This window comes from Pteropus alecto, unplaced genomic scaffold (assembly GCF_000325575.1).
Source record: "Pteropus alecto unplaced genomic scaffold, ASM32557v1 scaffold111, whole genome shotgun sequence".
NCBI lineage: Eukaryota > Metazoa > Chordata > Mammalia > Chiroptera > Pteropodidae > Pteropus > Pteropus alecto.
Window position 1 is genome coordinate 1,114,733 of NW_006431915.1, and position 19,959 is coordinate 1,134,691.

The following is a 19,959-nucleotide window of genomic DNA, read 5'->3' on the forward strand; positions in this document are numbered from 1 at the left end:
ATATAGCAAAGAAATAACAGCAGTCAGGCTATACTGTGCATGGACCATATTGCCAGTGCATGGTGCTGACTACCTTATATCTTTAACTCTTTTAATCCTCACCACAGCTTTGAGATAGCCATGACTACTTTCTCCATTTTAGAGATTAGGAAACTGAGGGTTATATGGGTTAAGTAAGTTGGTCAAGGTCACAATAGTTCACCTGGTGTGTCTGGTAGCAAAGCAAATTCTCTTAATCGTCGTATTGCATAGCCTCACTGGTAAAATTACTAGACTGAGCTTTTCTGTCAATGAATACCCCTATCGATGTTATCAGAGCTGAAAAGCACTTCAGGGAACATATGGATTATTGTTCATCAAGAAGCTATTGAAACAAAAGGTGTTACCTTGACGTTATTTTTCATGTCCAGTCCTATCATGAACCTTCCCAAGCTGCTGAGAAATCGATCAGCGGAACTATCCTGTGAACAAACAGAAACTGCCTCAGTTCACAAGGGAAGGACAACATGACAACCTTGTGAAGGGCACCACTACTACTCTGTTCATTTAAATGAAATGTGAAGCCATTGAGTAATTGGCTCCTGAGAAACAAGTGACCAGAAATCTAAAGCGCCAACGTTGTGGCTCAAAGTCTCAAGACACCAACATCTCGCTCTAACTGGGTGTGAAGGATTCTTCAAAATATTCCCTTGGCGTCATCCTAAGACCCAAGACTACACTCAATGTGCAGATGTGTCAGACTCATGGCATCTGTGCCTTAGAAGCAGAGACACATACTCTAGGAATATTACTGCTGTCTGTGATCCTAGAGTCCAGATCATCTGACCCCTTCAATTCTCACTTGAAAATGGGAAAACTCAGATACAGAGAAATGAAGTGAATGCTTCTTGGGTCCTAAAGCCTGCTGTCAACTTAAAGAAAATGATTCATTTCCCGTTTAATCAGTGATTGTTTTAGAAAAGTATGTTTAATGCTAAGTTTACTTACCTACTGGCTAAATTTATAAACAAGTTATTGTAAGAGATTTTTAATCCCTGAATTTGTTTTTGATCAATGCTTTCAGATCTTAAATGTACACTGAGCAGTAGCTCAGCCGCGGTTGGCACAAGACCACTAAAGGCCAGTGATGACTTTGTACTCAGCTGCTCCCCTGTACCAGCCAACCAGCCACTTTGGGCCCGTTTTCTGATGTGTCTTGGGATAGGTACTGTACCTTGGCCAGATTCAAGTGCTTCTTCAGTTGCTTGATGGCATCACTAACTTCTTGAGTTGGAGAAAGTAAGTGAGAATTACTGGCTCCCAGAGAAAACCCGCCATACCTAAAAGAACAGCCTAATATTAAAACGCAGACAGTGGAGTGCACAATATCACTAAGCATCAGATACCATTTGAGTGTGTACATGCTTCATGCAGATGAACTGCTTATCCAAAGTAGGACCAAAGTTTCAGAGAAAGTGGCAACTTGGCCATCTTCTAATAGATTCCGGTAATCTCTTTACTCTTATGGTTCCTGCCTAGGTAGGAAGGATCTGGGCCTGATTATAAACAGAGTTAGACATCTGAGATATTGAGGAAAGAATGGTCATTCATCTCACAGATGCTCCTCAGACCTTGGTGGCTCAGGCCTGAACTTGGGTCTCAAGGCAAAGGAATGGGAAGTCAGGACAGGTAGTGAGGGACACTGACCAGAGAGGCTGGGGAGGGCTTACAGACAGGCTTTGGCTCTTTCCTAGCATAAGGACAATTATACTATAGGGGTCTCATTCCACTCTGTTCAGAGTTCTGTGGGTCCTAGCCCTCAGGGAAAAGGCAAAGAAGAAAAGTGGGAAGCAGTGCCAAAGAGCCAAGTTTTGAGGCAGCCATATAAGGTATCTCATTTTTCATAAGGTATGAACTGGGTTCAAGGATTCTTCCTTCTTTTCTTCCCTGGTCTCACTGTTCCTTCAGAGTGATAAATGGGTTGCAATCCAGTAAAAAGGGATGGTTTGGCTGCCTCTTATTTTATCCAATACCTTCTTGGTCCTACTCCAAGGACCAAAATTGTTCTGGAGTCCCGAGAACCCCTGGGAATTTGATTTTGGACATGTAACTAGCATGGGTATTCCCTTCACAACACTGTGCTTCCTGTTAAATCACTAGAAAACCTCAAGGACATCAGTATGAAAATTTTCAAAGGCCTCTGAAATGACAGCTGGGCACAGGGCAAAAATGCTAAGGACAAAATAATCCCTGAATTAACAACTTCCCAGGATCCAAGATACTTGCATCAAAATCATCCCACTGAACAATGAGAGCCAAAGAAAAGTAAATAAAAGCACAGAAAGAGGTCAACTTACCTAAACTCATTCACCCAGATCTTGTTCTTTAAGCTGCGGAAGTCAAAGACAAACCAAAAATCAGTTCAAAGAAACACTGATCCTATTCTCATTGATACAAAGGAGTAAATATCTACCTGAGGATGTAACAAAGGGACAGAAATAATCCTATGACCAGGCTGGAGTTGTAGGGTTATGCCAATGGAAAGAAGCCCTATTCAGCATGTCTTTTCTTCTCCTTGCCTTAAAATCTTATTTACATGAAAATCATGCCTTGGGTTAAACCAATACAAAATCTACCCTATAGGCAAAGACATGACAAAACTAGAAACTTTTTTAATTCAAAGTAATACATCGATTATGGATGACATACATGAAGGTTATGCCTCTTTTTTGGAAATTCACAGCAACTGTCATTCAAACATACCCTTATCATTTAAAGACACTGAGACCTCCTGAGACGACCAACTAACCAAGGTGATGGGAAAGAAATCAGAACAAACATTCCCTGAGCATCAGCTAAGTGTTCAACACTATGCTGTGATGCCCCCGGAAGCTGTATGGCTCCTCCGAGGCTCCACAGCCATGGCGGGCTAATGAGTCGGCCCAGGGCTCTCTTTATGTCATATATTAACATGCATCCCATGCATGAGAAGTACTATATAATTTCATTTAATCCTCACAACAAACTCATAAGAGCAATATTATAACATTTTATAAAAATTAAGGCTTTAAAAGAGTAACTGGTTACCCCTGGTCAAATAGCTAGTAAGTGGCAGAATTAGAATTTGAGTCCAGGTTTATTTTCATTCTGGAACCAGGCAGACTCAATCTGGAAGCTGACAACTGAATGTTCTCAACATTTCTCATCTTGTCTATGTCAAAAGAATATCCTAAACTTCCAAAAGATAACATCAGGCCAAATGTTGATGTTTCCCCCACTGCTTAATCTTCTACTTTTAGATTTTTAATTCCTTTGGTCAGTAATGATAGAGTAAGGAGCAAGTTTAGTAAATAATGACCTTTTGGCTATAATCTGCACATATGTCTTCACCAGATAATCTGAAATGTTTCTTCCCGTCAGGTTCTGAAGGATGTCCACAGTGTTCTGTTTTCTCTGTTATCACAAAAAAAAAAAAGGTAAGTGCATGTGTCTTTATGGACCAGAACTGAGACAGACAGCAAATCAAGGATGACACTGACACATGTCCCTCAAACTTGTACCACTGTGTGACCAGACCCTTCCCAGGCACTGCCATCAGCCAACCATCGAAGCCTGGTACATTCCGCCCTTGGCTCTGGCCATACACATAAGCCAAGATGTTCTCCAGGAAATTATTCTCAACAACTAAACACCAGACTGTAAAATATGATTCTTTATAGCCACAAAAGACTTTTAGGAAGCAGCATCAGTGACTATGCCTAGTGAATTCCTTTAAAATTGGTGATATACTAATGAATAGATTAGCTGTTATTTCAGAGAGGTAACCAGGACTTTTTTAAGTTCTCACACCGTTTAAAATTGCTGGTCCTCACCTTGCAACCAGAAAACTGGTAAAGCAGCTGAGAACTATCACAAGCAAGCCTTTCTGAAATTGTTCTCAGAAAAAATGGCTCTGAAGCACTTTCAACATTTAGAGTCTCAGAGAATGTCAGAGTTAAGACTTGCAAAAGCTTTATGGACCTGGCTCCCTAACTCAAAGGTGAGGAAATAGGCCCAGGGACTCAGAGTGGCTTATCCAAGGCCACCATCCAGGGATAAAGCTGGGCCTGTCACAGTCTGTCCTGTGATACTATCACTCTGGGAGGGACCATAGTGTGTCTCCCATGGCCCATTGTCCCAGAGTATTGTGTTCTGGTTGTAACTCAAACAAGTAAGTAACTAGCCTGACTTTTCCAAATAGAGAAACAGGCAAGGCTCCCTCAGATATAGCACAATGTGGTTCAAGCCCCTCCCTCCAAAAAACGCATGCTTTTTCCTATGATAAGAATTAAAATCAAGACTAAAAGAGACCCTCCTCACATGATATGTCATCCATTCCTTCTTCCCCAGCCCATCCTGTACCCCCATCTGCTGTTACACTTTAAGAGGGACTCACCTGTGGAGGAGGCAGCCCCCCTGCCCCCAGGGGACACACAGGCAGCATCTTCTTGATTCTGTCGCTGCTGCACTGGCAAGTGGGTGAGGGGTTCTCCATCGTCCAGTTCCCGTTCTGGAAGAGGTCCATGATGGTCTGGGGAACTGGGGCGGTGGTCCAGTCATCCTCCCCCACCGAGCAAGGCATGTTTCTGCAAAAGGAGGGCATCGAGTAGGATCACCGAGAAGGCCTAGCCTTTCCTGGTGCCTCAGGAGTGCGGGATCAGTCAATAACAACTGCAAACATGCATTTACCCCTCACCATTTGATTATTTGATCCTCCCATAGACTTCATGCTGTAAACTCAATCACTCACCCATGTAGTCACTCAAAAAATATTCATATTCAGAGCAACTACTATCTGTGAGACACTGTTCTGCATATTTGAGTCTGAGTGAACAAGACAAAGTCCTTGCCTTCATGGAGTGTGTTCCCATGAAAGAGAGAACAATTAAAGAGTGTATTCTTAGATGGCCAAAAATGAAGCAAAACAAAAGGAGAGTGACATTTCAAGGAGCCAAAATGCAAATGATGAGAGAGAACAAGCCAGGCATTGGTTCGGGGGTACAGAAAAATACAAGCAGAAGCAACAGAAAGCACAGATGCAAAGGCCCCAAGGTTTCTGCTAGGAACGGGAGGGAAGGCAGTATGGCTGGAATGTGATGAGCTATGAGGAAGAGAAGCAGGCAGGGGCCAGATGACAGAGGCCTGAGGAAGAGTCTTGATGTGCTCATGATCTGGTAGAGAATGTCAAGATTCATTTTATGTTTTAAAATGAGTAGAGAACTGGGGGTAAGTGGGGTGAGACTGATTTGTACATGAAGAGCTATGTTGTTCGCAAGCATCACAAGTGACAAAAAGACGAGGCCTTTATGCTTGACTTGAGTTCTGAATTACTGTCTGATCATCAAGTCTCTTGACCTCTCAGGGTTTATTTTCTCCATTAGTAAAATAAAAGTATAGAATGACTTGTTTCAATAAGTCATTTCCAGTATTCCTTTCCAGCTCTAAAGTTCTACAATTTAAAGTGGAGCCACAGTCTTTATAAAATCAGAGAAAATGAACAGTTTGGTGGATTGCTCTCTAGTTCCCTGTAAAGTGCCTCAACTAAATGAAAACTTCAAACTAGGGCATGGTACCCACCTGAAGTTCACATTCTAAAACTGTCGCAAAATGATTGGCCAAGACAAAGGTAAATGCCACAGGGAAGTGTCCCAGTCAAACTTCCCTCAGTTCCACTACTTTCTGAAAAAATCTGAAAGTGTCCAGAGTGAGGCCTGCACATCAGGAACCTCAACACAGGTTCAGTGGTGCTCAGCCTCAAGGTTGGGGGCCCTCTGATGCCACCTTTGTCTCTGTAGATGAGATCTCAATCCAGACCCAGCTCCTGTAGACACTCTACTGGCTGGCATTAATCTGTGAGTCCAAACTGTTCAGCTGGCATGTGATAAATCCATCTCACTCTATTATCATCTCATCTCATTCTTCTATCTCACCTACAGAATTTTCAAGTGGAATCTCATCAAGTCTTATGAAATCCAGACACGGTGTCTCTTTGTCCTTCTCCACTTTAGTCATCTTGCTCTTAGAAACTGATATTGGCTGCTAGGATTTACCACTCATTAAGTATTAAGCACTAACAAATATTTAATAGCATCCATTTAATAAGAGATAGCAGATACATAATAGCTATCCGTTTAGAAATCTGCTCTAAAACTTTGCACACAGGCTATCTATCACACTCACTGGTCTGTGACTTTGGGAGGGTCAGTATCTTCCCTTTAAAACCTAGAATTGAAGTTAGCCCTTCTCCAATTTTTTTACACCTTCCCAGACTTTCATAACTCCACAGACTGTGGTTAATGACCTCAACTACAAATTCTACTTGAACCCCCACCTTATCATCGCTGGGTTCTCTCTGGCACTCCTCGCCTCTCTTCATTGTCTTTACTCACAAAGCTCTCTGGCTATACCTTCCCAGCATACCCGCTTAGTCTGTGGGTGCTTAACTGAATTTATTCTACACTGCCTACTTTTTAAAAAAGATTTTGAAGGACACCACCATAAAAATACGCAACTCTAAAGAAAGAGACTATTTTCATAAAAACTACATCATCTATTCATGTAGTTAAAGAAACTGAAAAGCAAAGCGGCAAATTTTATATACATATAAATTTTATATATATTATAAACTATATATATATAAAATGGCAGCCTATCTCTGCACTTAGGCATGGGAGTTGGGGGAAGGGAAGCAGGGAAAAGCATTTGATCACTAAGTATAAAGTGCTATTTAAATTAAATGTTAATTTCTGAAGCAGTAAGCAAATATCTGTAGTGCTTTGCTTTGCAGGATGTTGGAAGACTCTCTTAGTCTGTTGTTTGTTCCTAGATGGTCTGATGACTGTATTAGCTTTTTAAAAACAAAAAATGGTTCAAAGGGCAAATGATGGTAGTCATGGTGTAGTATACAACTGATAACTGCAGTGTATTAGAGATCAAACCAGGTGATAAGAACGAGAAGCCAGTGGAGGGTCTCCTCTCTGAAGTGGCACTTACGGGATTGGGTTTCCTTCCATACATCGGGTTCCAAAGCCAGGGTCCTTGGTGAGGGCACTCAAGAGTTCCAGGGTGCCCATGTCCTCAGGAGCATCATTACTACGGGTACATGAGAGGCAGCCAGCTCAGCAATACATTAAAATCATAAAGTTCAAAGAGGAAAAGTTTCTTTTTAATAAATACTTTATTAAGTATTTCTTGTCTGACAAGCTCTTAAAACAGAAATGAATAAAACAGAACCTACTCAGAAGGATCTCGACTCTGGCCACATATTTAGTATCATAGTAACACACAGTACTCCAAAGTGGAGCTTGTGTAAGTCAGTTACACATACAGAGGTGTGCATGTGTGTGTGTGTGCACGTACTTCAACACACTAACATACATACTTTAACATGAGATAAATGAATTTTTTAAGGATCAGTGTTTCAAAAATACTTCTATGATTATCCCTTAGGCAAAGACAATCACGATATTCTAGTAAAGGACAGAAAGATTTTATTGGCTGAATCTTTGCATGAATAACTAGAAATCATAAATAATAATGGACTCAGGTGATAAACACAAAACACACCCATATTCCACAGCCCTGGACACTATAGGGTCAGCAGCTGGGAAAGGAAAGAGTAAAGTAAACCTGCACTCAATAGGAAGGAAAGGTGGGTTAGAAAAAGAGACCGATTCACATGTTTATGTATTTTTTGTTTTTTTTTAAAGCTTTTCTTCTACATCACAGAAACACTTCTCTGATCTAAAGGTCTACAAATACTATAGGACTGAAGAAAACTCCAGTGTAAGGAGATGGAGGAATTCCTCTCTTTGTTTAAAGCACAGACTGTTACAGAGTAGCTGGTATTTTTGTCTAAAGAACAAACACCAGCTAACATCTACAACTTAAAAGACTAGATAATAAATACATGCATTGTACTGTGTTGAAATCAAGTATCTGGAGGTGCAATGTGTTGACAGTGTCTTGAAGCCCTGTGTTAAAACTACAAAATTATACATAGCTATGAAAATGCAGATATATTATAGCTCAATCACAGATTGTTTGCAAGGGCAGATTATTTATGTAAAACACATATGCCTGTTCCTGACAACAGCAGTATAAAGAGGAGATGAGCTCAGATGTGGCAGTAGAGGACCGGCCTATTCCTTCAGGTTTTGTTCACTACTGGTCTTTGCATATAATATTAGTTAGTGCAGAAGCTTCTGCCACAGCTGGTAAAATCCATTACACTGTGTGTTTCTTGAGTCCACTTCCCCTTGGCCCTCGGCACAGCAAACACCCTTGGTTAGCTCGAGCTCTCCTCTCTCCTTGGGCGTAGAAGGCAAACACATACCTGACAAACGTATACTGTTCGTTGTACATCCAGGGCTGAAGTTCTAGGCTGGGGTACTTGCCAAAAGGTGGCACGATCAAGCTGAACACCAAGGCAATGCACACAAACACAGCTGGCAAGACAATCTATAACCAGGTGGCAGAGGGAAGAAGGATGAGTGTTAGAAAGGTAGCCATGGGGCCAGCCTCCCAGACCAGCCAGCATGCAAGAGAGGAATACAATGCCCATAGACAGACTTAACCACTATTGGCAGATTAGAAGCAGGACAACTCCCAAAACTAAATCTCTTCCCTCCAGGGCATTTCCAGAAGCTGGCAGCACAAGGCCAGAGGTTATGGCCACCTGGTAACTGCATCAAACTGAGAACTTCACAAAGTAAACCGGAGTCATGTGTCAGGATGACTTGGAATGGAACGTGGGGTTCTGCCCTCTTCCCACTGAAAACCTGAGAAAGACCTCACTGGGCCATGAGCCCAGCAGACCTGAGGTTGGTCTGTCTCTATAAGTATATCCAGGTGAAGTCAAGCTCCCTCTGGCCTCAGTTTTCTCATTTGTAATCTGCACTGAGACTAGAGGACCCATCCAGATCCCATACAGTGATAAAACCACCCTAAGGCAATGCCTCCCTTGAAGAGAATGGCAGCCATGGTCTCACCTGTAGCCTCAAAAAGCATAATTATCTAAGTCTTTCCTCAACCACCTCAAACTTTACACTTGTACCTTCTCTCAAAACAATGATTTGTATGTATTTTATAAGTAAACTGGAAGCTCCTTCTGTTTATTCCTGAGAAGTATGTCATTAGAAAACCTTAAAAGATTCAAATGATACCCTTGACCCTAACGTTCCGGGGTTTCAACACTGAACATTATCACTGCGTGATTAATTCAATGGGAAAGTACTATAGTGATAATTAGCTCATTTAACCATCATCACAATCCTAAGTAGTGGTATCATCATCACCAATCAACAAACAAGGTGACTAAGGCTCAGAGAGACTAAGTAACCTGCCCAAGTTCACACAGCCAGTAAGTAGCAGAACCAGAATTCAAAACCAGGCCTGTATGCTCCAAACTTAGACTCAGCATTACTCACGCCGTATGTAGGGAAGAATCTCTGCAGACTCTGTCTCTATACTTCTCAATTTTACAGAGAAGAATAATTTTATCCCTCCTAACCAAACAAGTTAGCATGCCAAAGCTGATTTGCAGGCAACAGTGTAATGAGTCTTCTGTTTGCAATATTTTTCTGACCTCTCTGGTTATCTTTTCTATCAGTTTGCACTTAAACATCAATTTAGAGAAAAATCAAGTTTCGATAAGTTCCTATGTCAAATGCATCTGAGCACATTATCTCTCAAGTTATGAAAGTTTAATTTGCCTAGCTAGTTTTTCTATACTTTGTCCTTGTTACATTCTCCTCTAAATAAATTAACATACATATACACACAGAGAAGTAATACTAATGCGAGGCTCATTCTAAGCACTTATTCATTTTAACCTTCAAAACAACCAACCATATGTCACAGGAACTATTCGTATCCCCATTTTACAGATGAGGAGATTGAGGCCCAAGAAGTAACTTGCCAGCAGATACTCAAGTGGCAAGAAGCAGAACTGGGATTGAAATACAGATAATCTGGCTCCAGAATCCATCCCATAACCACAGTGCTATCCTGCCATCAATGGTAAGAAAGCCTACAGCCCACCCATAAAGCCCAAGTCCTTTGGCCTGGAACAGCACTTCTCACCTGAGCAAAGAATCCCTTCCGACTCCGTCTGGCAATCAGCAGCCTCTTCCACAAAAGAGCCACAAACTGTTGCTGTGTGAGTTTCCAGCCCTTCACCTGATAGGAGCCTTTGCCGTCCATCCCACTGAGCAGGTCTGTTTCTCTGGATTCTGCAAGAAGTCAACACTTAAGGTCAACTATTATCTTAATCACTTTTGACATCACCATGCTTCTCCTTCCAGCATCTTCATCAATCAACTTGGAGGCTGAGTTTGAAGGTAAAAGTATCTCAGGAGTAAAGGGCTTTCATGAAAAATCCAGGTCCAAAAAAAGTTGTGACTCCAAATATGCAACCACAATAGTCTCTGTCTTTTGGTTCTTGTCTGATACATGCAGAAAATGAAGGTGGCTTGAGACAACTAAAGATATGTATTCACACAGAACTGGGTGTTACACTCAGTCGTTTAGAAGAATCAAGTCATCCTCAATTTCTATGAAAGAGGCCATGGACGTAGGCTGACACACGTGAGAACACACAATGGCAGTCTGTGTCCCATCTATTATACTTTTGGGTAAAAGGTAGACACATTCAAGTGATCTAAGTACTGATGGCATATGAAGTCAGGGAGGACAGGAGAGTCACACACTCACATGAGCAAGGACTGGGAGAGCCACAGTCTTCTGTTCCTAAGAGTTTTATAGAAATCCTTGTCCTGACTACAGTGCTTTGACATCTTATGAATATTTGCTTGATTTCTTGCCTCTCCTTCTCCACCCCAATCAAACACATGGGGACACACTCACCCAAAATAAGTCTAAGGCTACAGTTAAATCTAAAAGCAAATTCACCCAACTCTTTCAAAATCATCCATCCATTCAAAGACTATGTATTCAACAATTAAACGCCTAGGTAAGCAAGAAACTGGGGTTCCACAGAAAAGATAATGAATGGATTCAGAGGACTGAGGGACCATCTTTTGATGTGTATCTTGAGAAAAAGATCTCAGCTCAATGAAGAGAGTGACGAAGATAGGCTCTTTCAGGTTTGACCGCATGTAAAACACCAGAAAAGAGAAAGTGGCTTTCCTCAGTTTTTCACTTCCCTTTGGACTCTGAAGGTATCTATCATTCTGGTTCAAGGCCATCAAAAGATAACACCAAAGAAGAACATAAAAGAAAAATTCACTTTCAAGCAATGGAACACAGATCTTGCCCCAACAGACCTGGGTCAATGTCAGAATCATTTGGATCAACAGCATCGTCTTCAGTGAATGGGCGAAGGCAGCTCTGCTTGTCCCCGAAGACCCGTCTATTTCGTCTTGCTGGTAAAGTGCCATCTGAAGGCAGAGGGGGGGAATCCTACATTTTACTTTATTTGTAACAAAACAAACTCTCCCCATCTATAACAAACCTATACACTAAAAGTAAGATGTAATAAAACAATACAAAGAGAAAGGCACAGTAGTGGTGAGCTACCACAGCCTGTAGGAGGGCACAGCTTAGAGAACGTGCAGCCAGCCCCCTAAAGGGTTACCTGAGGTCTCAGCATCCACCCCACTCTCTTCAGCCACTTTGAGAAATATCTGAAAAATGAGAGTAATTAAAAATATTATAAGCACCATGTTATGAAAACAGTCACCACTGCCATGATGAGTATATTACCGAATGGGATGGTAGGCCCTAAAAACAAAAAGTAGAAGCTTCATTTATTAATCACACTCTGTCAGAGTCACTTGGGAGAGAAGCTGTTGTTACCAGAGAACATTTCATCAGTGGCAAGACTATCAATCCAGACTATCATTTTCAAATTAAAGACTATAGTATTAGGACACCGCAGCAGAAGAAATTTGCTCTGAAACTCCAGGGAACAAGCCAAGTGGCTTCTTCCAGGTCTGCGGCCCCAGATCTTTGAGTGCAGTAGTACTGTGACAGATTATCCAAGACAGAATGATCAGGAAGCAATGGGCTTCCCATCACTAGAAATGTTGTGGCAGGAATTGAAAGCTAAGAGAATTTGAACTAGACCAGTGACTTTTAAACTCTGGTCTACAGACCACTGCCTAGGGAGCATGTGATAATAAAAGCACAGACATCAAGGCCTCACTTCCGGAAATTCTAATTCAAAGAACCTGGAGGTGGGCTTGGAATTTTTAGTGCCACTAACATCCCCAGATGATTCTACTGCATAGTCAAGTTTGGGGACCACTGGGCCAGACAACTTTTAAATCCCTCCCAGTCCTTGAGGCCTGTGCTGCTATATTTCTAAAGGGAGACATTGCTGCATAGTAAAAAGAACATGGGCTCTGAAGCCCAAAACCCCTGATCCAAATCCTAGCTCAGCATCCCTGAGTATCTACTTTCTCAACTTGTTATGAGGATTAAATGACATTTCAATGAAAAAAAAAAAAAAAGCTTAGCACTTGACACATGTAGATTTTCCATCAATGCTGGCCATCTCCTACGCATGGTCATACCGGGAAGCAACCCTAATACTTCTTTCCTGCTATCTCCCACTACAACCTTAAAGGGTTACCTGGGACCGACATTACCCAGATGCCAATGCTCTAAAATCAGTGACCCTGTTCCATGGTCATCCTATTCCCAGTGGAAATGGAGGCTGCATGTCTGGCCTTTAGACTGTTGGCCCTGCTATATTCTGACAGTGGGTCACTTAACCTACCTCTTCCAGGGTAGTCTCTGAGATGCCATAACTAGAGATGCCCAGGTCTGAGAGCCGGTCATCGATCTCATGAAAGAGTTCCACAAAGGCTCCCTCTTTGGCAGCTTTGTAGGGCAGCACGTAGGTCAGCTCATGTCCAATGTCTTCTACCAGCCGGGCCTCGGCCACATGTTTCCTGATGAGGTTGGAGATAGCAGAGACATCTGTAGGGACAGAAGCACAGAGATGGCTCAGTCAGCTCAGAGGCCCCACATTAAGGGCCAGCCATCATCCCCTGCCTACTCCTCAGAAGCCCACTGCCCATATACTACACCTATCCCAGGCACTTAAGTCATCCCACATGTTCACCTCTGGCGTGAGAGTTCCTGGGGACAAGGACTATGTCTTATTCACCTCTGTATCTCCAAATCCAGGCACACTGTAGGTTCTCAGCGCATGGGTGGGTGGATGGATGACTTTGAGGTTGAAAGCCTGATCTCTGTCCCCTAAACTCTGGTATTCTTCAACAGAAAACTTGACTAAATAAACCCTAAAAGATTCTTCACCCTGCCCTAACCTTCGCAGAAGGCTCCTTCTATTTGCCTCAATAGAAGTTTAATCAAACAGTTCATGGAAGAAGAAGTCTTCCTGGAAAATGTCAGCTATGAGGATTGGGCAAAGACAGCCACGGTAGCAGCTTCTGTTCCATATATTCTACTGGTGACACTGGCCTCCTATACACATTTTCTGAGAAGAACTTGGCAGACTTTTCCTGATCTCCTAGGCTCTTGCCTCCTTAGGTGCTGAGCTCCAGTCCCTCCCCATCAGCTTGGCCCCTCCACTCCTCATCCCTGATCTCCAGTGTTCAGCCAGATCCACCACCCCCCTCAGGGATCCCCTCACCCCCAACCATCTCAGCTCTCTGGGACACTACCCTGTCAGCTCCCAGACCAAGCCCCAGGCTTCCAAGCAAGCGTTAGGCCAATCCGCCACCAAGCTGCACCCTCTCCCCCAGCCACCCAGCCCGGCCCAGCAGCAAACCTTGAGTCAGCGCCACCAGCCTCTGCACCTCTCCTCCTCTGCCTCCACTCTGCCCAGCTGGGGGAAGCTCAGGCACCACCTGAATAAGAAACCCCAAAGTCCTTACCGATGGTCAGCGTGTCACTTTCATGGTCACTGCCCAGGCCAGCATCAGAACTGCTCTGAGAAACACTGTCCTCCTGATGGCAAAGAAGGAGGTGAGAATGGGTCAGGGACCGAGCAAGGCATAGCCGCCACCACCTTCAATGGGGAGGGTTTCCAGTAGGCTCTACTGTGTGAAAACTGGAGCCAAAAGCTTCTCCTGAGAGGTGTGCAACTGGGTGGACATGGTTTTTGAGGCCGCTGTCTGACATGTGTGTGCTGTGCAAATGAACTCACCTCCTGGAGGTGGGAGGCTGGGAAGCAGAGCTAACAACACAACTGTGGCCTGCCAAGGAATGCCATAACCAGGCATGGGATTTATCTGGCTAGTTGTCTACTTCGGTGCTTCTAGAATGTTCATCAAGAGGGCGTGTTTAATCAAGAGGGCACCGTGTTAAAATGCAGATTATGATTTAGTACATCTGAGCTGGGCCCAAGTTTTTGCATTTCTAACAAGCTCCCAAGTGATCTCAATGCTCCTGGTCCTCAAAGCACACTTGGAGTAACCAGGTACTAGTAAAAAGGTAAATAAGTGGATGGGAGTTCAAGGTTGGACCCTAAACGTTTTAGTTTCTTGCCACCGGTTTCGACACAAATAAATCTAAGGCAGGTACTGTGGTACAGAGGAAAACGTACCTGGTTATTGGGTTCTGGTCCCACCTCCATTATTTACCTGCTGGGTGAACTTGAATAAACTACTAAATCACTACAAATCTCACGTCCTTCATCTGGGATACTAATAACAATATCCTCTTCCCAGGCTTACTCTGCACTTGGAGATGACATTAAAAAATTTTTAAAGTTTGCAAATGAGAACAATGCTACAAAGATTTATCATTATTATTTTCTTTTATGCCCAGAGTCTGCTACAGTATCTGGCATGAAATCAGTGCTCAACACACGTTTGCCGCTTTGTACTCTAAAACTTAACGTCAATGAGATTCAAAGGTGATGAGCAGGTACAGCAGGGCATTCTGCAGCCAGGGGTCTTAACTCTTGACAAGTTTCTTTTCTCCAACCTAATAAAGTCCTCTAAGGGCCTTCTCTATCACTCATTGGGTCTCCAATTGTGTCTTTTCTTCTCATGAAAAAGGAAAAAAAGAAATGGGGTTGAATAGAGCTAGCATGATGGGAACAGAAGTCTCCTGAGTCTTACACATATGGGGTATGATATGATTCCAAAAGGACCACAGAGCACAGAGATGGTGGCCTCAACATGGCAGAGTGGAGTGGAGACAGACAAACCATTCATAGACAACAAGTCCTGACTCCCTGGACCCAGCACCAGCCCAGCACTGAGACTGCGACTCACCTTTTTCAGGTATGACACAGTGCTACTGCTATTTCTGCAGGAACTGAGGGAGGATTCCACGTCCTTCTTGACGAGGGTGAGGTAGTAGCCTGTTCCCAGCTGGTTCTTCAGAAACAGGGAGGAGCCCATACAGCACAGCTTCCCATGGGAAATGATGGCAATTCTGTCCCCCAGGATGTCTGCTTCATCCATGTGGTGAGTGGAGAGAATAATGGTGCGGCCTGCCAGGCACAAACACAAGGATGTGGGACACGTGAGGCCTGTCAATTCTCACTGACTGCAGTGGCCAGAGCTAAAGAAATACTAGCAGAGATAAGCATGGAAGAAAGACCTGGAAGCCTCTGTGGCCATGACCTCCTAGGATGGCAAAGCTGTGAGTACAGCTACCATATCCTCATAAAAATAATAATGGGAACATTTATTTGGGAACTCACTACCTGCCAGGCAGTGTGTTGGGTGGTCTACATGCTTCTCATTTAACTTAATCCTCTATGAGGTAGGCACTACTATTATTACAGGTAAAGAAACTGAGGCAAGTTAAATGACTTTTTCGAGGTCTCAGGGCCAGCCAGAGCTGGTTCCAAAACCCATACCTCATACTGTCACCAGAAGGTGGTAACTAACCTAAAATACTTTCAACACCTCTAAGCAGGCTGCCAATAGGGCTCCTGCACCTCCCCGACCCATTCACGTATTCGCCCACTCTTAGAACAATCATGAATTTAGTGCACCATGTTTGGGACAGAGATGAACAGAGACACAGCCTCTGCTCTCAGGAACCTCAGTCTATATGGACACAGTTATAATACACATGAGTGAGTTCTTTGCTAGAAGTGACACTGGGGACCCAAAGATGTCCTTTATACCCATGTCCCTTCTTGCAGGTCCCTAAGTAGTGAAGCATAAACTTTAAATCTCTTGTAAACCAGGGCTCCCACATCCATACACAGGCAGGCATATAACTTTAAGAAAAAAAAAATCTGCATTTTCCTTGAGAAGCAATTCTGTTGCTCTAGCAAGAACAGCCATTAACTACAGCCATACTTCTTGAGCCTCTCCCTCCCTGTCTCCCAGCCTATGACGCAGAAGAAAAGCACATCAGTTACCTTGTCGGTATTTTAGCAGGAGCTCCCATATTCCCCTGCGGGAGTAAGGATCAACACCAGCTGTGGGCTCATCCAGAATGACAACCTTGGATCCACCCACAAAGGCCAAGGCCACAGATAGCTTTCTCTGCATTCCACCTATAAGAAAAAAAGAGAGGATTGAGGATCAGCCTCAGACAGTGAGAAAGGCAGAAGTAGAGATAAATAAAGGGAGAGCCCATCGGGGGACAAGTCAAGGACATGTTTCTGACCCCCCTCCCCTGGGAGGGGACCCTGGGGCAGCTATTGTTTTTCGTGTGTTCATGTGTGTGTGTGTGTATGTGTGTGTGTGTGTGTGTGAAGAAAAGGAAGGGCCAGGCCTCACCTGACAGCTGATTTGTTTTGCTTTTCAGCTTGCTGGGCGGCAAACCAACATCCAGGGCCATCTGCTCCATCTCTGCTTTCACATGCTTCTCTGAGAGTCCCTTTAGGCGGGCGTAGAACCAGATGTGTTCTTCCACAGTCAGCCTGGGGACAGAGGGGCAGGTTGGCCCTGGGCCCTGCAGTATGCACCAAAATACAGTGCCCCCTGACCCTGAACAGAAGAGAATGGGTGGGTACATTTTTCTCTCCCTTTTTTTAAAAAAATTTTATCAATTCTTGAAAAATAACCTTCAGGAAAGATACAAGGGAGAACAGCAGTAAGCGACCACATGAGCTGCTTAAAAAGTCAAAGCTGAGATGGGGCAGGTCACTTCCAACCTGTTCCAAGCAGGCCCAGCCACCACGCATCAAGCAGTTAGTTACAAGTCCTCAAAGGGCCCCCTCCAAAACCCCATTAACCAAGAACCTGGCTCAGCGTTAACTTGAATTTCAAAGGACCTCAGATCCTAAGAGAAAGGAGGATGCACTTTAGATAAAAGGAAATTGGGGCCCAGAGGGAAAAAGTCCTTGGCCAAGGTTATGAAGCCCAGGTCTTTCTCTGCTCCATCATGAGGGCTCCCTGGGGCCCCTTACTTGCTGATGGGGTAACATGGCATCAGGCAGAAGTGAGATGGGAGAAAGGATGGGCCAGCCCTCCAGAATGACGACGAAAGCAAGCACCATTTCCCAAGTCCCCCATCCACTAGCTGGACTGATGTAACATCTCCCATCCAACAATTCACCTCCTACTTTTCCTAAAATCAAAGGACAACCAGGTCTCAATGTGTCCAGAGAAGTGAGGCAAGCTGCCCCTCAAAGAAGGTCAAACATTTAAGTCCTAGTCTGCCCATGACTCACACATCCAGAGAGGGTCTGTTCCTCAACACGCTGCTAGTACTCACATGTCAAACAGCACATTGTGCTGGGGACAGACTCCCAGGTTCTGCCGGATGGTGCTCATCTCAGAGCGAATGTCTTTTCCCAGGATGTAGGCGGTGCCCGAGGTAGGAGGAAACAACCCAGTCAGGATTGACCTGAGGACAAATATTTGAAAGTAGAGGAGTCAGCATTAACTCTCTGCCTCCCCAAAAATGCTCCATTCCAGTCTGCAAAGCCAGCGCAGACAAAGCAGAGGCATCGACCTCCCTACTCCCCGTTCCATCCTAACGGACTCTAACACCCCCACAAAGCAAAGTCTTTGCTTTAGTCAATAACTAGGAGTGGGCCCATGTGTTGGAAAGATGATTTCAGTATAAGCATTTTTTAAATGAAGATTCCAATTTGCAATGAAAAGTACACTTTAAGACATACACTTCTGTGACTAAGATCATGTCCACATAAAATGAACAAGAAATTATGCGAAGATAAAAATAATTTTTGTGTCAAGTGGCAGGATTTTTGTATGCCTTTTTAAGATTTTCTGCAATGCTCATATATTGACTGTGCATTAAAAAAGATAAAGCAGGGAAGAAGGTCACCCCCAAAGATATACCCTTTGCAATGGTTTAGGGACTACACTGAAAGCCAGAGACAAACTCTCGTGTTTCTATGGCCTGCGCGCCCTTCTGAATCTGCCACTATAAGGTCGTTGTAGGTCCCAGAGAAGGCAATCATATAGCCCGCTCCAACACATCTAACCTTCCTTTCCACATCCTTGTCTCACAGTTCTGAGCAAACCAGCTCCAAAGAAGACCCTTTCTCAGAGTTGTCATAGCCTCAGGTTCCAAGAATGAGGCCAAATTCTGAGAACTGAATGGGGATGGTCATCAGAAGGTTCCCCCAGCCTGCCTTAGACTGAATACTAGCACTTGGAAAGCATTCTCATTATTAGATATTATTTTTACACTCATCGACCCCTGTGTTCTGCCCTTGCCCCAGTGACCAACACAATGTTCCTAGGTATAAATTTCTAACTGTGCTACAGAACCTTCCTGTGGCAATTCTGAGAGAGCCACACCCTCTTCTTACATGGTGGTGGTCTTCCCAGCTCCATTGTGACCCAGGAAAGAAGTGATCTGGCCCTCATAGAAATTCAGGGTCAGGCCATCAACGGCCACCTTCATGCCATCTCGGTAAACCTTCATGAGGTTCTGAATGGACACTCCCAGTTTCAGGTGGGTGGGTTCCTCCTCTATGCAGACTGTGAGAAAAGAGAAGACAGGAATGAACCCACAGAAAACAATGATGATTGGAGTGTAAAGACTCAGGGGCTGTGCTTGTACTTTTAGAACTGTCTTCTCTCCATGGCTACTTCTGGGTGCTTAGGAAGGCAGGCAAGCTACAAATATTTATTTAAGGCCTATTTGGGCACTGGTGTTGGTGAAGAGGATACAATGATAAAGGAGGATTCACAATCTACTGGGGGGAAAAGACTTGACAATCAATGAAAATATAGATGCTAAAAGCTGCTTACAAAACACATCTAAAAATGCTGTGAAACTGTGGTACAGCCATCTTGTGGAATACTACTCAGCAATGAAAAAGACTGAACTATTGATACAAATTACAAACTGAAAAGAACTCAAGGGAATTATGAGTGAACAAAAAAGCCAATCTCAAATAATTACATACTGCATGGTTCTGTTTATATAATATTATGGAAATAAAATTGTAGAAGAGAACAGGTTATTAGTTGACAAGTGTCAGGGATCGGGGAAGAAGAGCAGTAGCTATTAAGGGGTAGCATGAGGGAGTCTGTGGTGATGAAAAAGTTCTGCATCTTGGCTGAGCTAGCGATTAAATGAATCTATACCAATTATAAAACTGCACAGAAATAGACACACACACACACACAGAGTGCACGTAATACTGGTAAAATCTGAAGGTCTGTGAAATGCACCAATGTCAATTTCATGGTTTTGATATTATACTATAGTTATATTAAATGTTACTATTGGAGGAAACTGGGTGAGAGGTACAAGGGAATCCCCACCCCATACAATTTTTTGCAACTGCCTGTGAGTCTACAATTATTTTAAAATAAAAACAGGTTTTTTTTGTTGTTTTTTTGTTTTTGTTTTTGTTTCTTTAATGCTATGGAATCTCAGAAAAGGGAGTGACTAACTACTTGAGAAGCTAGGAAAGCTACTCAGGGGAAGGGATACTGAACTAGAGCTTGAAGAGTGAGTAGGAGAAGGAATTTAGAAGGCAGACAAGTTGGAGAGAGGGTTCTCCTAAGAGAGAAAACTACACACAGGGCATGAGGATGTCGAAGAACA

General features: G+C 43.4%; 1 protein-coding gene across 9 annotated transcripts in view; it reads right to left on the minus strand.

Annotated features, from left to right (window-relative positions):
* Nucleotides 1-19,959, minus strand: part of ABCA1 (ATP binding cassette subfamily A member 1) — a 120,635-nt gene that overhangs the window by 18,252 nt on the left and 82,424 nt on the right. For 7 of the 9 annotated variants that reach the window (XM_025041317.1, XM_025041311.1, XM_025041323.1 and 4 more), the window contains 17 exons: nt 18,710-18,881; nt 17,644-17,775; nt 16,704-16,846; nt 16,340-16,477; nt 15,234-15,454; nt 13,781-13,859; nt 12,761-12,963; nt 11,615-11,663; nt 11,304-11,417; nt 10,102-10,250; nt 8,354-8,478; nt 7,012-7,110; nt 4,415-4,604; nt 3,338-3,432; nt 2,337-2,369; nt 1,214-1,319; nt 387-461 (listed from right to left, as the gene is read on the minus strand). In XM_025041317.1, coding sequence (XP_024897085.1) covers nt 387-461; nt 1,214-1,319; nt 2,337-2,369; nt 3,338-3,432; nt 4,415-4,604; nt 7,012-7,110; nt 8,354-8,478; nt 10,102-10,250; nt 11,304-11,417; nt 11,615-11,663; nt 12,761-12,963; nt 13,781-13,859; nt 15,234-15,454; nt 16,340-16,477; nt 16,704-16,846; nt 17,644-17,775; nt 18,710-18,881 — 2,123 coding nt within the window. Of the gene's footprint in view, nt 1-386; nt 462-1,213; nt 1,320-2,336; nt 2,370-3,337; nt 3,433-4,414; nt 4,605-7,011; nt 7,111-8,353; nt 8,479-10,101; nt 10,251-11,303; nt 11,418-11,614; nt 11,664-12,760; nt 12,964-13,780; nt 13,860-13,886; nt 13,960-15,233; nt 15,455-16,339; nt 16,478-16,703; nt 16,847-17,643; nt 17,776-18,709; nt 18,882-19,959 lie in introns of all 9 variants that reach the window. The other 2 variants (XM_015599863.2, XM_015599848.2) reach the window with 1 other exon arrangement.